The 22,894-nt window shown below is 41.9% G+C and overlaps 2 protein-coding genes across 2 annotated transcripts in view; one reads left to right on the top strand and one right to left on the bottom strand.

Moving 5' to 3' along the window:
- Positions 1-22,682, bottom strand: part of slc24a3 (solute carrier family 24 member 3) — a 274,995-nt gene extending 252,313 nt beyond the window's left edge. Inside the window, exon 1 of the mRNA XM_016993093.2 lies at positions 22,335-22,682. Coding sequence (XP_016848582.1) covers positions 22,335-22,461 — 127 coding nt within the window. The 5' untranslated portion in view covers positions 22,462-22,682. The remainder of the gene's footprint in view (positions 1-22,334) is intronic.
- On the top strand, positions 993-4,625 carry LOC107982783 (trichohyalin). Its single transcript, XM_062977907.1, has one exon. It carries the CDS (start codon positions 1,057-1,059, stop codon positions 3,856-3,858), a length of 2,802 nt encoding a protein of 933 aa, XP_062833977.1. The 5' UTR covers positions 993-1,056; the 3' UTR covers positions 3,859-4,625.
- Positions 22,683-22,894: the final 212 nt, after the last annotated feature.

The following is a 22,894-nucleotide window of genomic DNA, read 5'->3' as shown; positions in this document are numbered from 1 at the left end:
TCAAGGATATACAGCAGAACAAGTTGGGACAGAGCAAAGCGTTTTACCTGTGAGCTGTGAGTAATGTGTTACATGCCAATGGCTGTTTTAATATGAGAGGAGAGGTTTTTTTGGAATCACACTGCATAAGAAGGAGAGTCCGATCCCACCTCTCCCAGTGTGTTAGACATGTTCTCAATTGTAAGGATGTTATGAGTTAATGGGAATTATTGATATGATTTTATTTGTTTATTAAAAGGAAAAAGGGGAGTTATGTATTGATGAAGACAGGTCTCACATGGAAGCCAGCTGTGTTCAGCGGGTTGCCATGGCAACGTAACCTCTCTCTGGAGGAAAAAGGGGGCGTGGCTAAGATGACAGTTGGAGCATATTCCCTTTTAAAAGTTCAGTTGCTGTGAGGGTTTTAAAAAAGGAGTGGCTGTTAGGGGTTTGAGAAGAAGAGTTGTGGTTAGGTTTTGGAAAGATTAGGAGCTGTGGAAATCAGCTAAAGACGGCAGCTTATGGTCACTCAGGGGAAAGGCTGGGAATATAAGCTGACCAGGGGAGTTTAGTATACTGTTTTGAAGAGAAGTTATTTAAGAAATATCCATTCAAGAAAGACTACATTGTAACTTAAGATCCGGAACGTTTACTGATTGAAACCATACGCTTATGTACCAAAAATAAACTTGAATTTTGTTATTGTTCATAAAGATAAGTCTCCTTGCCTCTCTGTAAGCCTGTTACCTCACGTTGGTGGCAGTTACCGTACCTATCTATATAAGTTACCGTACTTTCCTATATAAGTTACCATCTTTACTCATTTAAACCCAATCAGTTCCGTTATCCTTCCTTATCCACTAAATCATCCCTGTCATACATTCACACATCCTCCATCCCTCCCTCTCACACGTGCACACATCTCCTGAATTGGAGGCAGCAGTGGGATTTAAAGACAAAGATTTTCCCTGCCTCACCTCTCTTCAATTGGTGCCAAGCGGCGGGATACGTTTAACATCTCAAACTAAGTGCCTTAAGACCACATAGGAAGAAATCGTGAGGTAAAAGTTAAGAAAAATGGCTACCAGACTACAAAAGAAATTAGCAGGAGAGGCTAGTGAATACCAAGGAGATAGTTCGGACTCTGAGCAAACCCCTGAGACAAGGGAAACCCTTAAATATAAAATTGAATTGAGAAAATTAGAATTGGAGGATAAGCAAAGAGAAAGAGAAAGGGAGGATAAGCAAAGAGAAATAGAAAGGGAGGATAAGCAAAGAGAAAGGGAGGATAAGCAAAGAGAGAGAGAATGGGAGGAAAAACGATGGGAACAAGAGAAGGAATTGAAAATAATGCAGCTAGAGAAGGATAAGGAAATAGAACTGAGACGATTGGAATTGGAAAAAGAGAAATTGGCACTGTCTCAACCACACATTATTAACCAAGAAGGGAATGGTAGGACTGAAGCGTCTGATCTACTTCTGAAGAGATTCCCAAAGTTTAATAAAGATGATGATGTGGAAAAGTTTTTGATTTCTTTTGAGAGGTGCTGCAGAGATTTTGAAATTGATGAGGGAAAATGGATGCTTTATTTAAGACCCCAGATTTGTGGTAAATTGTTAGAAATATATGGTGATGTACCTGAAGAGTTACACCGAGATTATAACTTCTTTAAAAAACAGGTACAACAGAAATTGCAACTCACACCTGAATTTTATCGTTTAAAATTCAGATCCCTGAGGAAAGAAAAGGCCCAGAGCTTCTCAGAAGTAGCCTCAAAACAAGCCCAATTATTTGATAGTTGGCTCAGAACCTCAGAAGTGGAAACTTTTCAACAGCTGAGGGAATTAATTAAGTTGGAACAACTGTTTCAATTAGTGCCCTCAGATTATCGGTGGTTAGTTCAAGACAGAAAGCCATCAACTGCCAATGAAGCGGCTTCAATGACAGACCAATTAATCACTCTGAGGGAAGGATTTAGGAACGATGAGGGACTAAGTGAGAGAAGGCAGAATAAACCGCCATTTTACAATTATCAAACACACACACAATACAAAAAGACGCCTGCAGTAGAAAACACCGCCTACAGGAGGCCTGAGGTAATTAATCAGACCAAACCTGAGGTAAAAGCAAGGTGCTATCAGTGTGGGAAGTCTGATCATCTAAAATACCAATGTCCTCTTTTAAGAAGAGATAAAACATCCTTCTTTATGAATAAAGAGCCCAAAGAAAATACTCTTAATAGTGATATTAAGTTGCTAAGCAGTACTGAAACAGTCCCTAGGGAGAAACAATGTTTATTTATTTTATCCGATGATTTTTCTGAAGATTACTTTGAGCCTATTACTATTGTGAACCAACAAAAACAAGGTTGGAGGGATACAGGATCCCAGGTGTGTGTTATCCACCCAAAATCGGTACCTCAGAAATATCAAAAGCCCACCTCTGAGATAAATCTAAAGGGTTTGGGACCAGCTGTACCAGCTGAGGTAGTATCTCTCCCAATTGAATACAATGGATGGAAAGGGATCTGGGACTTTGCAATTAGTTCAGATATCCCTCATGAATGTTTAATCGGCAATGACCTAGCTAGACAAGTTAAGAACTGGAAAAAGTTGTGTGAGGAGAAGGAAGATTACAACAGAAGCCCTATTCAGGAAGCAGTGTGCTTACCTATTCAACCAGAATCTGAACAGGGTCCAGAATCCAGTTCCGCCATTATCGAAATTGTTAGTAAAACAGGGGGAGTGCAAGAAATTAAACAAGCTCAGGAGGAAGATGAATCCCTGAAGCCTTTGTTTAAGCAAGCTGAAAGTTTACTAGAATCAGCAGGAGAACTACCCAATAAATTTGTCACAAAAGATGGTGTGTTTTACAGAGAAAGCAAAAGTGTGGAATCAGAAGAAAGGTCAGAAATACATAGTCAGAGTTTCACTGAAATTGAAAGGCAAGCGCAGGTGGCTGAGAAACTGAAGGAGCAACAGGCTGCAGAGTACAAGAAGCAAGCAGATGAAGCCTTAGTGGCCTCCATGAGACTGACGTATCAAGAGCTACACGTTGATCGGAAAAAGGAGGAGAAAAAACTTCAAAACCTGGAAGGGAAGAAGTGGGAACAGGCAGAGCGGCTGGGCATGGGCTTGGTGTCCAGGAGCTCTATTTCTCACTCTGTCCTCTCTGAGATGCAAGTGATAGAACAAGAAACGCCAGTGACTACAAAGTCCACACGGTCCCAGCTAGATCTCTTTGAAGACATCGGAAGCTTCACATCTGGACCACCAAAGTACAAAGATAATCCTTTTTCATTAGGCGATGCCTTCAGCTCACAGTGGGAGACAGACAACTCCTCTTGGGAAATGGACAAAGGGGAAGAGGAGGCAGACATTGCCATCTCCAGCATCCGGCCTATTGGTGACAGACCCATTAACAGAAGAGAGACAGAGAGCAAGATATCAGTAGTGGAGTCCAATGAAGCTCAGCAGAAGTTTGCAGGGGCCAAAGTCATCTCATCTGATATGTTCTTTGGACGGGAAGCTGATACAGTTCCAGTGGCTGAATATTTGACCGATCTTCAGTCAACAATGAGAGTGACAAGAGACATCGCACAAGAACATCTAGCTGTAGCCCAGCAGAGACAGAAGAGCTACTATGACGTGTCAGCCAAACCAAGAAGCAAGCGGAGGTTATTTTTCGATGGAGAGAGTGGTAAAGACCCTGACGTGATGGGGATTGGTAGTTTTAACCATCAACAGTTTACTTTCAAGATTCTACAAAAATGTTTGGACAATGTTTCGCAGGACTTCTTAAATGACTCTTGGAAGTTTCGCAAAAAAACATTTTGGGACAGAGAGAGTTCATTGTGTTGCTGGGAAGGACGAGTGTAATTATCCCCAACAACATGTTAACCTCTGGAATGCTCCGCAGAAGGAAACATCGATGAACTGTGCCAGGTGGCATGAAGAAGATCCCTATGAAATGTACTGAGTATCGGAAGATGTTTAGTCCAGTGTATAAATAAAGACTTGGGGAATAACCCTGAATGAAAATTAAACTGTTACAAATATGATTTATGGAAAATGTATTTTTAAAATGTCTTTTGATTTGAGGTTGTGAATCTTAACAATGGGAAAGATGACCAATACGTTTATGGTTTGTATGTTGAATGGTGACAATGCCATGACTGTATGGTAAGATATGGACATGTTATGTGTATATGCAACAGTGAAGGTTTGTATTTTATGATTTATGTATTGTATCTAACTTTGTGTTTTATTTCAGGAATACTGTTGTGTATGTATATATGTATTTATTAATTATTTTTGCCCATTCTAGGCATAGAAAAGGCAAAAATAATCTTTCTTAGGGGGGAGGTGTAAGGATGTTATGAGTTAATGGGAATTATTGATATGATTTTATTTGTTTATTAAAAGGAAAAAGGGGAGTTATGTATTGATGAAGACAGGTCTCACATGGAAGCCAGCTGTGTTCAGCGGGTTGCCATGGCAACGTAACCTCTCTCTGGAGGAAAAAGGGGGCGTGGCTAAGATGACAGTTGGAGCATATTCCCTTTTAAAAGTTCAGTTGCTGTGAGGGTTTTAAAAAAGGAGTGGCTGTTAGGGGTTTGAGAAGAAGAGTTGTGGTTAGGTTTTGGAAAGATTAGGAGCTGTGGAAATCAGCTAAAGACGGCAGCTTATGGTCACTCAGGGGAAAGGCTGGGAATATAAGCTGACCAGGGGAGTTTAGTATACTGTTTTGAAGAGAAGTTATTTAAGAAATATCCATTCAAGAAAGACTACATTGTAACTTAAGATCCGGAACGTTTACTGATTGAAACCATACGCTTATGTACCAAAAATAAACTTGAATTTTGTTATTGTTCATAAAGATAAGTCTCCTTGCCTCTCTGTAAGCCTGTTACCTCACGTTGGTGGCAGTTACCGTACCTATCTATATAAGTTACCGTACTTTCCTATATAAGTTACCATCTTTACTCATTTAAACCCAATCAGTTCCGTTATCCTTCCTTATCCACTAAATCATCCCTGTCATACATTCACACATCCTCCATCCCTCCCTCTCACACGTGCACACATCTCCTGAATTGGAGGCAGCAGTGGGATTTAAAGACAAAGATTTCCCCTGCCTGAGTTGAGTACCACAAATTGGGCTCTCTTCAATTGGGGGCAGCGGTGGGATCAAAAGGATTCCATCCCTGTCACCTCAGTCCTCTTCAATTGGTGGCAGCGGTGGGATCAAAAGGATTCCATCCCTGTCACCTCAGTCCTCTTCATCAATCAACCATCTTTCCAAAGCAATTTAAAAATAGAAGACATACTTAAATGGAACCACACATTTTAAAAAACTTTACCTTCCTATATAAGCATACACAACTTTTTTAATCCTTAAGGACAGACTTTCTCTCAAATGCTTAAATTCAACCGGGGATGACACTGGACAAAGTCTTGTTAGTAGTTATTCCTAAATCATGGAAGTCTCTTCCTAGATCAGTGCTTCTCAACCTGTGGGTCTCCAGATATTTCGGCCTTCAACTGCCAGAAATCCTAACAGCTGGTAAACTGGCTGGGATTTCTGGGAGTTGTAAGCCAAAACACCTGGGGACCCACAGGTTGAGAACCACTGTCCTAGACAGACTTTATTACCACCCTTCTCCTTAATCTTGTTATTTAAACTGTTCAACTTTAAACTGGTTGGCACAGAAGAATTTTATAATAGGTTGCACTATCTTTTAAAAAAACCTCTATGCTTTGAATACATTTTTACCTTCAGCATCCTCCCTCCTGGCCTTCAGGAAGAAAGTGAAGACATGGGTGTGAAACCAAGCCTTTGCACAAAGACCCCCAGTGCAATAACGATCTCTCAGTGCAATAATGAACAACGCAATTGACAACCAGAATGGCTACAGGAATATACCTTGGATTGTGTGATTTTTAAATAATGGTTTTAAGATTGTTATGTTTAAATAATGTGATTTTAAAGTATATGTTTTTTATTCTATATATGTATGTTTGGCATTGAATTGTGCCTTGTGAACCGCCCTGAGTTCCCTTAGGGATGAGAAGGGCAGGATATAAATGCAGCAAATAAATAAATAAATAAATAATAAAATTAATATTTTGATTGGATTGTTCAATGGCTAAACTTCTTTACATATTGTTTTAACCTATATTGTTAGATGCCTTGGGTCCCATAGTGAGAGAAAGGCAAGATGTTAAATAAATAAATGTTGGGGCCAAAAAAGGATTTTATATAGGGACAGAAATTGATGGGGGCCACTCAGAACAGAGAACGATAAGCATCCTAAAGTCTTTTTAGGCCACATAGGAAAATACGGCTTTCTACAGAGAAGCAGTGAGTGTAGGGCTCTAACTATACTCTAAGATCTGCAGGTGGAAAAGGGTAATTGTTTACTTCAGCTTCCAGAATTCTCCAGACATCATAACCCAAAACTGCAATTTTCCCATGATCAAAGTCCACCCTGAGGGGCAACCTTCACATTTGAAATTTTATGTTAAATTTCCAGGAAGCCCTTCCAAAGCAATCCCGGAGCTTTCAGAACTGGTAACAATTACACCTTCACCTACCAGGCCTTTCATTTTCAAGTGCATGAAAGCAACAGCTGCACAGTTGATAGCCTGGTGTCTACAAAAAGACCATGCCAATGCCATAGTTTCTTTAAATGAAAGGCATGGAAGGAAAGGGCACAGACTAGCATGATTGTGATTCAGTATGCGGCAAGAACATAAGCAGAAATATTGCCCAGGAACATTGAGATGACTTTCCTCAAAGATGCATTTACCAAACTAATGAAGCACCACTTTTGAGACAATATAACTAACAGTGGCATGGAACTAGCTCCTTGCTGGGAATCACACAAATTCCAGGATCAGGAGAATTCTTGTCTTTGGTATTTGTATCCTAGCAGAAAAGGATAAAATTGTGCAAAAATAAGCATGCATACTTGTAAGTACAGGCTGCATATACCCTGACTACGGTACACTAGCTTCAAATTGTAGTGGCCAGACAATAAATTCCCACAAAAGTGCATGAAAGAAAGCCTTTAATACTAATCAATGCTCTGCAGTTTATGTTATCATCATGTGAACCTCAAACTGGTTCCAGGATTCTTAAGTAATCATCTGCACAGCAAAACCACTTTCTTCTATATCGGTTTGTCATGTAGGGCCCTTCCAAACAGCCTTATAACCCAGAATATCAAGGCAGATAATCCACAATATCTACTTTGAACCGGACTGAGTCCACACTGCCATATAATCCAGTTCAATGTGAATTTTATACAGCTGTGTGGAAGGGGCCATAATAGGATTACAGACCTCCACAACCTGATGTTTAATTACAGCCCCCAACATGAGCAACCAGGATGTTGAGAATGCTGGAAGTTGTAGTCCAACACATTATATTGCAAGACTAGGGAAGGATGGCTTAAGCCTTAATGTATGCAGAAGTTCATTGGTGGAATTGATGTCTTGTATACAGAAGCTACCATAATCGTTCCTCATTATAACCATCTCAGAAAGAAGGTTGCAGAGCTAGAAAAGACAGGCCCTGCTCAAGCTTTTGTTGTAAACTCAAAACAGATAAAACAACTTCACGTCTTGCTTTGTGCCCTAAAAAGGAAATCTGCACAGCATCTCCCAGTGGCATGCCCAATAATTAAGTCTCATGCACTAGGATGAAGAAAAAACCCTTGCAGTTAATGTGTTATTTTCCAACCTCAATAAGAATGCTAACATATTGCAGAGCACATTGTTATAATTATTAATTATTTATAGTTTTCCCATGCTCAGAGGAGCATTTGTGTACACAGAATCAAGTGTGCACCATCCAAACACCCAAAGCCAAACAATACAAGCTGGAGCAAAGCTGAAATAAAACCAGATGCATTCTAAGCCATTTCCTGATGCTAATGAATTCTAGAGTCCACCCTCCCATCATGGAAATAATTTCAGTTTATCCCAAAGGGGACCGGTCAACTCACAACAAGAGCACATAATGTCTGTCTCACTGTAGAGCTATTCAGCGCAAAACAGCGCAAGATCCTTTTTATCTGTTTAATGTATTAAAAAAATTTAAAGCTAGTTTAATGACCAAAATCAACAGACTGCTGGAGGTCATTTTTGTTGCATCTGAACTGCAGAAAGGGAAGTGAAAGTCTGTAGGGCAGTAGCTAAACTCTGGGGAAAGTGTTTCAAGAAAAGTCCTTAGGGTTGCTTATATCGCAGGAAGACTGCATGAATTCTGAAGGGTTAAAATATTCTTCCCCAGTGTATAATGGTTAATATTTCTAATTTGTTGAACAGCATCAAAAGATTTACAAGAATCCTACATGGCCCAGACTAACTTGGAAGCAGTTGCTACTAACTTACTTAATGCAGTATGGCAAATATGCTCCTTATCACTATTACCTTGTGGACATGGAAATACGTATGAAACAAAGGATTGAGCTAGATCTTTCACAGGGAAAGCAACTAATTCCAAAATAGGATGGGTCTGAGTCTGAAGTCAGGCTACTGGTGTACAGTTGGAGGCAATAAGAACCCTCCCTGTGATAAAGCAGGTGTTCCAAACAAACAGAACCCTCTTCAGTTGAGAACAGAGTGAATGGAGCAAGCACATTTGAGAGATGCTAGGACATAGCTGGCCTACATAGCCCCATGCAGTTTACACTGGTTCATATTTCTATTCATGTATTATATATTTCAATGTGCTTGTGGTGATGGTAGGACTGAGAGAAGGATCTCTCCTGATGACTTCAGAGCCCAGGCTGGCTCACATAGGGAGACAGAGTCTGCCAAATAACCTGAACTGAGCCATATAGGGCTTTATAGATTATAACCAGGCCCATAAGAAGCCCTGACATGACAAGAAGGACTGTGGAGATTTTAAAAATGAAGATGAAAAATAATCACAAGGCCTTTTCACACTACATCCCTGTCTCGTTGCGATTACACTTTACATGCCATTGCACATTTCCACAAGGAGAAGGGCACATTCATACCATATCTTATGCTATGTCAATCTGTGGTTGCACCTTCCTGGAAGGCATATATTTAATATCGGTTCAGACATAGCACAAGATGCTTCTGTCCCTTTGTCTATGATGGCAGAGCCATTTCCTCAGCAGCTAAAGCCCAAACACCAAGACTCCCAACTCAATAGGCTTCATGGTGAACTTCTTCATCTCTGGCCACACGTCATGCACAGATATTGCTCATAAGGAGGCTTTGGTACTATATACTCTATATACTCTACTTCCATTTACTCAGATCATTGGACCATCTAGGCCAGTGGTTCTCAACCTTTTTAATGCCGTGACCCCTTAATACAGTTACTCATGTTGTGGTTACCCCACAACCATAAAATTATTTTTGTTTCTATTTCATAACTGTAATTTTGCTACAGTTATAAATCGTAGTGTAAATATCTGATATGCAGGATGTATTTTCATTCACTGGATCAAATTTTGAACAAATACCCGACAGGCCCAAATTTGAAAACTGGGGGTGGGGGGATTGATTTTGTCATTTGGGAGTTGTAGTTGCTGGGATTTATAGTTTACCTACAATCAAAGAGCATTCTTAACTCCACCAACAATGGCATTGAACCAAACTCGGCACACAGAATTCCCATGACCAACAGAAAATACTGGAAGGCTTTGGTGGGCACTGACCTTGGTTTTTGGAGTTGTACTTCACCTACATACAGAAAGCACTGTGGACTCCAACAACAATTGATCCAGACCAAATTTGGCACGAATGCTCAATATGCCCAAATGTGAACACTGTTGGAGTTTGGGGGAAATAGACCTTGACATTTGGAAATTTTAATTGCTGGGATTTATAGTTTACCTGCAATCAAAGAGCATTCTGAACCCCACCAATGATAGAATTGGGCCAAACTTCCCAAACAGAACCCCCCATGACCAACAGAAAACATTGGAGGGATTTGGAAGGAACTGACAGTATTTAGGGGAGATGTAATTCGCTTACCTCCGGAGATCACTGGAGAGTCTTCTGTGACCCCTCTGACACCCCCTCGCGACCTCCACAGGGCTCCCAACCCCCAGGTTGAGAAAACCTGATCTAGCCCTACATTGATTAAGTTGACAGGAAGTGATTCTATGGAGTTTCTAAGAGAGGCTCTTAACAAGAGACAGCAGATACTGAACATAGGAACTTTTGTGTACAAAACATGTGTTCTATTGCAAAACAGTTTGTAAGATGAATGATTTATTATAAAGCTGTGCTACAAATGATCAGAGCCATTAAAGCAGCAAAGAACAGATATTAGATTTTAGAAATGCTGATTTTGACAGACTCGGAAAAAGAAAGCCATATTTTTATGTCAGCTCTTACATAAAAGAATGGATAGTACACATACCAAAATTCATAGAAAATGCAATACGGGAGAGAATGGAAGTTTTCTGTAAGCAAGGCTAATAAACGTAATAAACTAAATATCTGGACATGCAAACAAAATGCTAGATAGTTTGGTGTTGCCAGAAAATACAGTTAAAAACTGGTTTCAGTTCTAACCATGAAGATTGCTAAGTCGCCCTGGATAGGTCATCAACTCTGAGCTAAACCATTGTGCAGAGCTGCTTAAAGGCAAAATGGTGGTGACTACTATATGCACACTCCTGAATTCCTTGGAGGGAGGCTACAATATAAATGACCCATCTAGATAATAAGAAAACCAAGGTAGTCAGCTGCACTACACAGAAAGCAGAAAGAACTGATGAGACAGCAACTGTTAGAAGAATGATTTCAGGGACTACACTAAGCACAAGCCAGAAATGTGACAGTTGAGTCATTGGGGACATAGCTCTAGTAGTGTTGTAAGACTACAGAAACAACAAGACCACTCTCCTCACAATTGGACAAAACACAAAGGGAAGTGTCCGATCAGAATATATAAACTTAACCAAAAATGTTTGATACAAACAGTAGAAGTCAGGAAGAAGGCTGGAAACATCTCTAGAAAAGACCATTCTATTCATCAAAAAGACTTTAGCCTCTCTCACTCATTATGTGCCTGAAGATATACATATTTGCTTATATCCAGTTGTGGTTTAGCCTCACACAGAAACCTACATATGTATGCACACAGGCTCACCCACAGGCAGACCTCCACTTCTAAAATAAGGAGAGTTGGAGAGAGGCCAGTTCCTGCTGTCTGTCAAGTGCATGGAGTTCCCTTTGTGTGCGTATAGTGTCTGAAGAAGGCTGCAGTTAAAGGGAGTGAGTAGGAGTCACATACCCTTCGAAAGTTGTTGTTATCAGTACATCAACTTTTCTTACGTTTTTATTGCTTGCACCAGTACCAAACACCTTTTTCACCAAGTTGCATGTACTCTGTGAAAAGATCTGGGAACTGAGCCTTCATCCACCATTGGAACTACAGTCAACCCGCCACATTTGTAGGTTGACTTTGCGGATTTTATTGTTCATGAATATGATTAGTGTTCTTTCTAGGGGTCTCTAACTCTGTGTGTGAGAGCTGGCCATATGCTGGATGTTGAGCACTGGTTCTCAACCTGTGAGTCTTCAGGTGTTTTGACCTTCAACTCCCAGAAATCCCAGCCAGTTTACCAGCTGTTAGGATTTCTGGGAGTTGAAGGCCAAAAACATCTGGGGACCCCAGGTTGAGAACCACTGTCTTAGAGTCATGCTGGGGAACTAGAGAGTCCTAAAGGACACCTCTCTGGGGATTTTTAGGTCTTCCAGCACTACCCTCTGGTCAACTTCAAGTGGAAGTTGACCATAGGGTCGTGCTGGAGGACCTAGAGGCTTACGATCATAGAATCATAGAGTTGAAAGACATCACACAAGCCAACCCCATGCCATGCAGGAAAGGCACAATCAAAGAACCCCCGACAGATGGCCATCCAGCCTCTGTTTAACAGCTTCCATCAGACTCAGAGAAAGAGAGTTCCACTGTTGAACAACTCTTATGGTCAGGAAATTCTTCCTAATATTCAGGTTGATTTCTAAAGAGGTGTTCTCTCAGATAAAATTTGCATTTTTAAGTTTTTCACTTTTATGTGGAACTTGTACCCCTAACTTCAGCAAATATGGAGGGCTGACTGTATTGAGTTAGCTAGGTTTATTTATATGGCACCTCAGCAAGGGACCCGATGCTGAATACAAGAATGCTAAAACAAGGTAAGCTAAAAACCTGACACTAAAAATTAAAGCACAATAAAACAAGTTATTGAATTGAGGCGTTGTTAAATTTTATATAATACCACTTAAAGATATAACAATAAAGTTAAGAAATGGAGTGCGCTCATGTCATAAAAGCTCCCTTCAATTAATTAATCATGAAATGCCTGTTTCAATAAAAAGATATTTACCTGCCAGCAAAGAGGGAAGTGGCTCAGGCCTCTTCTATCCTGCCGTATAATCCAGATTATCAAAGCAAATAATCAACATTATCTGATTTGAATTGGATTTATGAGTCTACACTGCCATATAATCCAGTTCAAAGCAGATAATCCGGATTTTATATGGCAGTATAGAAGAGGTCATAGTCTCCCGTGGATGGAAATTCCACACCCTGAGAGCAGGTACCAAGAAAGAGAAGGGATGAATGGTGAAAGCTCCACTTGCCTAACTAGATCCACCTCAGGAGGCACCTTATGAATCTTCCTGAGTTATCTTGTTTTTAGCTGTAGGAGGCCAAAGTGTCATGGCTAAAAACTCTGATGGAAAAGCTGGCCCTTTGAGACCAAGATTTTGCAGTAGAGTAACAGGAGCATTTCTGAAATCTCTAGCACAGTGAATCAAACACAGAAAACCAATGGACTCTGGTAAAACGTCTTTCCTGCCTCTGCTTCATCTCTAAAATTTCTTTTGACATCAAAATAGGAAAACCATAGGGAGCCAGAACATGGAAAATCCACCTAAGAGATCAGAGAGAACATTGCCCTACATAGTTGGCTATAGATCAGTTGTCTTCTTCCTGATCTAGGAACTGCTTTGTAGTCTCGCTGCACTCTGTTCAGCAGATGTCCCCAGAGTTGGCGGAGTAAGTAACAGAGAACGAAAAAGTATTTTGGCCTCTTTTGTAATGGCAGTCATTCACGCAGGTACATGTACAAGAGGCAGATGTATAACTATTATTTTATACCTGACTTTTTTGACCTTAGATTCTCCCCTAAGGCAGACAAAAACTTGGAAACACTGCCTGGGGGGAGAGGGGGAGAGATATAATGCCAGGGCAAAGAAAGACTGGCAAATGTTGGAATTTAGGATCCCATTTATTTTGATTCAAGAGGTAAATATGCAGTCAATTACTCCAACTAAATACAATGGAACTGAAATGGTTCAAAGTCAAGATAACTCTGAACACATTTTGATGAAGATATCAGAAGCAAAAGTACAGTTCCATAAAAAATTGTAAATTAGATCTAGTCAATTTCACATTATTATCTCCCCTCAAATATATTAATTTTCACCACTTTCATGCAATTCTTATATATGTATGCATTATTTGCAAATGCCATTAACCTACCACCCTCATATAAGTGTGTTCTCTTTCTCTATTCTCTCTCTTTCAAACACACACACATAGTGACTGTAATGTGTAATCATTTCTTTGCATACAAATAGTATACAGACTCCTTGGTTCCCAGACTATGTTGTCAGGTCTAAGAAGCTGGGATGTTTGCAAACATTTTGCAACACCTTAGTATCTGAGACATTGCCTAGAAAGAGGGCTTCTCCCAGTCAGTGAAAACAATTTGTCTTAAATGAATTCCTACAGCATTTGACAATTATGGAAGTTGACACTTAATTCATCTTTTCTTTTTTCTTTTTTGCTTTTCTACTAAGTTTATTTGATCTGTAAAACCATATGTTTATGCAAATGAGCTTGTTCTGTAGTTTGATTTGTAACCTATTTGGCTTTTTATGGCCATATTTAGTTTCTCAAAGGCAATGCATGCCTGGTTTTGCTTCAAGACAAATAAACGGTTATCACAACTCTGTACAAGCCTTATTCTCCCTTGTTCTTATTTACCTTGCTAGCTTTACAACCATGAAAAATGCATGCGGTAATTCCTACCCGGAAGAGAACTCTTTACATTTGATCATTTTCCACACATCGGATCTTGGTAATCTTTTTTTTTTTTGGGGGGGGGGGGGGGGGGCATCACCTGAGATGCTATATGTACATCCTCCAGAACCAGACCTAATTCAAGAATTTATCATGATACATGCCTCAAGCCAAAGATATTGGAAGATATGCTTACAGGTACAGGGCTTTCCTTCATCAAACTCTGTTCCTCCAACTAATTACTTTCAGTCAAAAGCTCTATCAATATGCCAATCCAGGTGAAACCACAAAAGCCTATCAATAAACGTCAGGTATGTGTTGCTCTAGATCAGTGGTTCCCTATCTGTGGTCTGGTGGTCCACAAAAACTAAAATATGATCCACTGCCTCACCATTGCTACTACAGATAATAGCACAGCCCTGCCAAAAAAAAATCTTGGTGTCTTCGTTTTTAGGCCTGTTCCTGGGGTTATTTGAGGTGCTGATTCAGAAAACTGCATTGGATAGACCACATCAGCTCTAGATTATTAAATATGGTTTTCTGTGGACGAGCAGATGGCGACTGCGGTACGGTATATGTTTTAGATCAGAAACTAGAGTTGATGTGGTCTATCCAATGCAATTTTCTGAATCAGCACCCCAAATAACCAGACCAAATTCTAAAGTTGACCAAAAACTGATTCATAACCCTTTTGGTACTAACGTTGGAGAGTGGACCTTGGTCAAAATGATCCCTGGTCAAAGTGGTCCCTCTCAGAAACATGGAGTGGATAAAGGATTGGGGGAAATCCAACCCCAAATAGGGAAAGAAGTCGTCCAGGAATACCTGGCTGCTCTAAATGAATTCAAGTCTCCAGGGCCAGATCAACTATACCCAAGAGTATTGAAGGAACTAGCGGAAGTTATTTTGGAACCACTAGCAATCATTTTTGAGAGTTCTTGGAGAATTGGAGAAGTCCCAGCAGATTGGAGGAGGGCGAATGTGGTCCCTATCTTCAAGAAGGGAAAAAAGGACGACCCAAACAATTACCATCCAGTTAGCTTCACGTCGATACCAGGCAAAATTCTGGAAAAGATCATTAAGGAAGTGGTCTGCAAACACTTGGAAACAAATGCGGTCATTGCTAATAGTCAACACGGATTTACCAAAAACAAATCATGCCAGACTAATCTGATCTCTTTTTTTGATAAAGTTACAAGCTGGGTAGATGCGGGGAACGCTGTGGATGTAGCGTATCTGGATTTCAGTAAGGCTTTCAACAAAATCCCCCACGACCTTCTGGCAAACAAGCTAGTCAAATGTGGCTAGGTAAAACTACGGTTAGGTGGATCTGTAATTGGTTAAGTGAACGAACCCAAAGGGTGCTCACCAATGTGTCATCTTCATATTGGAAAGAGGTCACAAGTGGAGTGCCACAGGGTTCTGTCCTGGGCCCGGTTCTGTTCAACATCTTTATTAACGACTTAGATGAAGGGTTAGAAGGCACGATCATCAAGTTTGCAGAAGACATCAAACTGGGAGGGATAGCTAACACTCCAGAAGACAGGAGCAGAATTCAAAACGATCTTAACAAATTAGAGAGATGGGCCGAAACTAACAAAATTAAGTTCAACAGGGACAAATGCAAGATACTTCACTTCGGCAGAAAAAATGGAATGCAAAGATACAGAATGGGGGACGCCTGGCTCAACAGCAGTACGTATGAAAAAGATCTTGGAGTCCTTATGGACAACAAGTTAAACATGAGCCTACAATGTGATGCAGTAGCGAAAAAAGCCAACGGGATTCTGGCCTGAATAAATAGGGGTATAGCATCTAGATCCAGGGAAGTCATGCTCCCCCTCTATTCCGCCTTGGTCAGACCACACCTGGAATACTGTGTCCAATTCTGGGCACCGCAATTGAAGGGAGATGTTGACAAGCTGGAAAGCGTCCAGAGGAGGGCAACTAAAATAATCAAGGGTATGGAGAACAAACCCTATGAGGAGCGGCTTAAAGAGCTGGGTATGTTTAGCCTGCAGAAGAGAAGGCTGAGAGGAGACATGATAGCCATATACAATTATGTGAGGGGAAGTCATAGCGAGGAGGGAGCAAGCTTGTTTTCTGCTGCCCTGGAGACTAGGACACGGAACAATGGCTTCAAACTACAGGAAAGGAGATTCCACCTCCTTTCCTGTGAGAGCTGTTCAGCAGTGGAACTCTCTCCCCTGGACTGTGGTGGAGGCTCCTTCTTTGGGGGCCTTTAAGCAGAGGCTGGATGGCCATCTGTCGGGGGTGCTTTGAATGAGATTTTCCTGCTTCTTGCAGGGGGTTGGACTGGATGGCCCGTGAGGTCTCTTCCAACTCTACGATTCTATGATTCTATGGTCAAAGTGGTCCCTGGTCAAAAAAAAGTTTGGGAACCACTGCTCTAGATGGTATGGTGTATATCCGCTTAAGCTGGTTTATAGAAAATACCCCTGCTACTTTCAACAACTGGTTGCAATATCAGCATTCCTTCCCAAATGGACACCTCTTGTTGTGTTTTCTACCAACACAGAAGGCCTCTTGTTATTAGGCTTCCCGTGTTAGGAGGAAAAGGACACGGAAATAGCTTTAAGCTGTCACTGTGACTTACTTGTTCCACTCTTTTAAGAATGTAGGAAAAATGAAATTTGAACCATTAACTGCCAGGCAACAAGTCTGTCTCAATCTATTGGATCTCATTTAGCTGGGGAAGGAGTGAGATAGGAAGGCTCAGGTGAAGAAAGGATACAGCATTTTTTCTCCTGCCCATTTATTTTAGTTTTAATGTCAAACCCATATCTCTTCATATGTGAACAGGACTAATACAGGCAAAAATAACGTCTTCGTTGGCCACAAAGTAATCTGGCTGCTGGCAGATATCTTGACATTTGAGGTGTGACGTTTACGTCATCCTAGAAGGCCCATACATGCAACCAAATATTGGGCTGATGACGTCCACTCTTTCTTCAAGTTTAAACTTGGAGATTGTCTAGTACAGTGGTTCTCAACCTGTGGGTCCCCAGGTGTTTTGGCCCACAACTCCCAGAAATCCCAGTCAGTTTACCAGCTGTTAGGATTTCTGGGAGTTGAAGGTGAAAACTTCTGGGGACCCATAGGTTGAGAACCACTGGTCTAGTAGCACATGTCTAGTTTTAGCTGAAAAATTATTTAAGCTGGAAAGGGATGAATATGTCCTAAACTTAAAAAAAACAAAAAACAAGAGAAGGGCCTTGGGAGTTAATCCTCCTGCAAATGCCTGCTATGCCTACACATGGCAGACATGATAAAGAGTTCTGTGTGTATAGTGGTTTATGTTACTGGCACCATGTGATGGGGATGCTCACACACTAACAGAGACAGGTCTGATTCTCCTTATATAAATCCATATTGTGTGTATAGTGTCATATTATATTACCAAAGCAATACAATATGACACTATCACTTGGAAATAATAGTGTCATATTATATCACGACAGCAATGATTCACACAATTTTCTATTTATGTTTGCTTTTCCGAATTTAAATTTCAGTATTAATCCCATGCCATTGCATTTTCATGTTCTTGGTGTTTTTATGGCAATAAAATGAAGATGAATCAAGAAGTAACTGGAATTAAGCATCAGCCTGCCAAATATTAAACTAGATATGCTGCTAAATTTATCCCTGTGTCTTTTTTAATCCTCTAGCATATGCTCAGAATTGCTCCATTGTATTCCGCCACAACATAAAGATATTAAACTGTGTCAGACAGTTCGTTTTTCCAAAGCTGTGGGCTCTGTGACTGAGTGACATCACTATACTAGGGGAAAAAATAGACAATTGGTGAATTCAGGGGGTTTCCCTTTGTTTAAAGATAGGTGATGCATTGTAAACAGCCTTTCTTTTTTTAAAAAAAAATCCAATAGCAGAGAGAGGATTACAAAAGAAATCTAATGAATAGCCTTTCCACCAGAGTTATGCAACCATAGCAAAACAGAACTCTGTGAGATTTGCAACTCGTGAAAATGCACGTCTGCTGCCACAACACTGCTGAGCATTTACCAATGCAGCTTTGGTCCGATAAGTCCACTTCTGAAATGGGCTTGTTGTTGCAACTAATGGAAGAGAAGCCCAAGATTATTGGGAAACTCAGACTTGACAAGGCAACTTGACAGTGGGGAAAGAATTGTTATAATAAGAGCTGTCAAAGCATAGCATCTAAGAGACTGAGAGATATATGTCATTCCGGTTTCACCCTTTGCCATCAAGCTATTAGGCAAGTCAATCTTCCTTAGACACAATCCTGGATTTATGCATGAACAAAAACACTAGTATGAATAACCTACCTCACAGGGCTATCATAAAAATTACTATTAAAATGTATGTGCTGTGTAGTTGAAGACATGCCAACTGTAATTATTATAGTTACTGCTCAAAGCTGACAATTAAAAGAGACACTTGATGAAAGGAAGCATGGTTGATCAAGCCTAGGAGTTTCAGTCACTGCTTAGTCAATGAAATGTTCATTCGTCTGCATTTGCATAATAATATTCTGAAGTAAAAGAACATGTTTTCTCAATCAGGCTATGAAGAAATACATTCTGCTAGTTTCAGTAGAGCTATGACCATGAAAAATAAGGACAGAATTGCCGCCTGACAGTCTGCTCAGAAATGCAGATGACGTTGCTTGCCTTGATGGAGTGGCAACGCTAATTCTCCTTTTCCAAGCCGGCTCCTCGAAGGGATGTGATGAGCACCAACCAGCAGCATGCTGCCCCATGAGCGAACTCTGATCTTCCACCCCACTGTCTCTACTCTTCCTCTTTACTGACAGGATTTCTGATCATTTATCATGGGGAGATCTTTAATCAGACCATTGATTTGATTCATCAACAGTTCAGTTCTAAACGTGTATCTGTAAGTCCCGCTGAGTTCAAAGAAGCCTCTTCCCCTGAACGGCAGCACAGTATTGTCATTCTCTGGTTAATCAGTATAGGATTGCCGTCTCTGAGTTGTAACCGGTGAAAAACACTGATCAAGTCACAAGCTAAAAGCCTAGATCCCTGTTTAAAGGGTGATATATGCAGGTTGGCTATTGTTCAACACAGCATTGAATGTGCTTTAGGAAGGGGTGACATACGTATTCCCACCAAGGGCTACATTAACCTTATGGTTGCCTTCAAAGGGCTGTTGGATCCATAGATGGAGAATCCATGGATGCAGATAAAAAGGTAAAGGTTTCCCCTGACGTAATTATATGGATGCAGATAACCAACTATAATTATTTTACATAGTTTTTACCCAATTTTAGTCCCCAGATGTTATTGAGCATAGAATCATAGAATTATAGAGTTGGACGAGATCTCGTGTGCCATCCACTCCAAACCCCTGCCAAGAAGCAGGAAAATCACATTCAAAGCATCCCCGACAGATGGTCATCCAGCCTCTACTTAAAAGCCTCCAAAGAAGGAGCCTCCACTACACTCCAGGGCAGAGAGTTCCACTGCTGAACAGCTCTCACAGTGAGGAAGTTCTTCCTAATGTTCAGGCAGAATCTCCTTTCTTGTAGTTTGAAGCCATTGTTCCGTGTCCTAGTCTGCAGGGCAGCAGAAAACAAGCTTGCTCCCTCCTCCCTATGACTTCCCCTCACATATTTATACATGGCCCTCATCATGTCTCCTCTCAGCCTTCTCTTCTGCAGGCTAAACATGCCCAGCTCTTTAAGCTGCTCCTCACAGGGCTCATTCTCCAGACCCTTGATCATTTTAGTCACTCTCCTCTGGACACATTCCAGCTTGTCAATATCTACCTTCAATTGTGGTACCCAGAATTGTATACAGTATTCCAGGTGTGGTCTGAACAACTCACTTCACTTCTGATTATGTCTACCATGAGGACTGGGGATAATGGGAATTGCAACCCAACCGCCCTTGTGGGTTGGGGAAAGCTTGAAGGACATTTTAAAGTCAAATATCCAGATGTGACGACTGTATCACAACTCCAGTCAGCTCCAGTTATGATGCTGAATGAGAAAGAACAGAGGGGTTGTAGTCCTGCATCTGGAGGACTGTATGAAAGGACACCATGGGCCTTGCATTGGATGTATATGGCATGAGGCCATGGAAATCGATGCTTTTCCTGCATGAGGTTGGACTGGATGGCCCATATGATCTCTTCCAACTCTATGATTCTATTTAATCCCAGGGAAATGGGCAAAACCTTGCTGGTTGTGTACATCATTTTTGGATTGCTGTAAGTTTTCCGGGCTGTATGGCCATGTTCCAGAAGCATTCTCTCCTGACGTTTTACCACATCTATGGCAGGAATCCTCAGAGGTTGTGAGGTGTGTTGGAAACTAGGCAAGTGGGGTTTATATATCTGTGGAAGATCCAGGGTGGAAGAACTCTTGCCTGTTAATCACCTTGATTAACACTGAAAAGCCTTAAAGCTTCAAGGCCTGGCTGATTCCTGCCTGGGGGAATCCTTTGTTCTGAGGAGTTAGCTGGCTCTGATTGTTTCCTGGCTGGAATTCTCCTGTTTTCAGAGTGTTGTTCTTTATTTACTGTCCTGGTTGTAGAGTTTTTAATGCTGGTAGCCAGAATTTGTTCATTTTCATGGTTTCCTACTTTCTGTTGAAATTGTCCACCTGCTTGTGGATTTCAGTGGCTCCTCTGTGTAGTCTGACATGATAGTTGTGAGAGTGGTTCAGCATTTCTGTGTTCTCAAATCATATGCTGTGTCCAGGTTGGTTCATTGAGTGCTCTGCTATCGCTGACTTCTCTGGTTGAGTTAATCTGCAGTGCTTTTCATCTTCCTTGATTCATGTTTGGACAATCATCTATTTTGTTGGGTTGCTCGCAATAACTGTATTAGACTGATATTTTAAAATGTGTTTATTTATTTCTCATTGTAAATTTGTTTTACAAGCTATTGATCTTTTAGTTTCTGTTGTATGTATTTTAAGGCATTGAATGGTTGCCATGTGTAAGCCAGCTTGAGTCCCCTTCGGGGTAGAGAAAGGCGGGGTAAAAATAAAGTAAATAAAATAAATGAATAAATATTGTTTATATATATATATATATATATATATATATATATAGTTTTGTATATATATATAGTTTTGTATATAATGTGGTGAGCCGCTTTGGGTCCCATTTAGGGAGAAAAGCGGGCTATAAATAAAGATTTATTACTATTATATAATGCTGTGTTTGGTGGTCCCTACGTAGACTGGCAGGAGGCAGCCAGCCTTTGAAGCTGCAAGGCCATTCAATGCTAATGAAACATTCACACTTGCCTCAGAAACAGACAAGAATTCAGAGGTTGTTGTATGTTTTCCAAGGCTGTATGGCCATGGTCCAGAAGTATTCTCTCCTGACATTTCATCCACATCTATGGCAGGCATCCTCAGAGGTTGTGAGGTCTGTTGGAAATACCTGCCATAGATGTGGGCGAAACATCAGGAGAGAATACTGGAACATGGCCATACAGCCTGTAAAACATACAACAACCCTGTGATCCTGGCCACGAAAGCCTTCGACAACACAGACAAGAGTTCTTTCTCATGCCCTGGACCTTCCACAGATATATAAACCCTATTTGCCTAGTTTCCAACACACTTCACAACCTCTGAGGATGCCTGCCATAGGTGTGGGCGAAACATCAGGAGAGAATGCTTCTGGAGTATAGCCGTACAGCCTGGAAAACTCACAGCAATCCAGCAATTCCGGCCATGAAAGCTTTCTGTGACACATTGTACATCACAGAATCATAGAGTTGGAAGAGACCTCATGAGCCGTCCAGTCCAATTGCCTGCCAAGGATCAGGAAAATCATTTTAGTCAGGACTCCTTGGATCACCTGAAGGAAGTTGACATCAACTGAGGTGGCTGGCAAGGCAGTCCTGGATCAGGCAAGATATTTCAGCGCAGTAGAAGGAGACTCCCAAGGACACCCTTCTCCCAAAAGATTTGGCCCGAAGTTCACTACAAGGATGGGGGGAAGGGGAGTGCGTGAGGCAACTTCTGGAGAAGGATAGGGATGTCAAAGCTTGTGTTGGAGGCGAAGGGGAAAGGTGAGTGCCAGGCAGCAGAGGGTGGTCAACTCCACACGCCCTTAGAGCCCCACTAAGGCGGGAAAAGAAGGGGGCACTGAGGCTCAGGGAAAGAAGCGCCAGAAAAGGGACACAAAGGGGAACAAAGGCGAGGGGGCAGGGTCTCTGTAAGAGAAGGCGCCCCGTCTTTCCTCTCTCCTTCCTTCCCTCCCTCCCTGGCACTCACCGGCGGCGTCTTGCTGGCCTGCCAGGTCTCCGGCCAGTAGGGCGAGCGCCAGGAGCGAGGCCAGGGCGCCCAGCTGGCCCACGAGCAGCGCCTGCCTCCTCCTCTGCCGGCGACGAAGCGGGAGCATCGCGGCGAGCGGAGATGCCCCAACAGCCGGCCCCAGCGAGGCGAGCGAGGGAGCTGCTCAGAAGCAAGGCTCACTCCGCGCCGCCTCCCAGCCTGGATGCCGCTGCTGCTGCTGCCGCTGCTTCTGCCTGGAGGGCGCTCGGCGGTGGCGGCGGCGCGGCGGGGGTGAGGCGCTGCGCCATGGGCAGGGCTGCCTCTCGCGCCCTCTCTCTTTCCCTCTCTCTCTCGCTCTCTCTCAGCATCCGCGCCCAGACCGAGATCGGGGCGCCCCCGACTCGCGCCCGGCTCCGCCCCCTTCTCCTCCTCCTCGCCGCTGGAGGGCGCTTCGGAGCCCCGCCTCCGCGCATGGCTTCTACAAGGGGGGGGACCTCAGTGGAACGGGTGGGAAGGGAAGGGTCACCCCAAGATTAGTGGAGTTTCAGGGCCAGAAAAGC

The sequence above is a fragment of the Anolis carolinensis genome, chromosome 4, assembly GCF_035594765.1.
Source record: "Anolis carolinensis isolate JA03-04 chromosome 4, rAnoCar3.1.pri, whole genome shotgun sequence".
In the NCBI taxonomy this organism is placed as follows: domain Eukaryota; kingdom Metazoa; phylum Chordata; class Lepidosauria; order Squamata; family Dactyloidae; genus Anolis; species Anolis carolinensis.
Note: the sequence above shows the minus strand (reverse complement) of the source record. Positions and strands in the feature narration are given on the sequence as shown.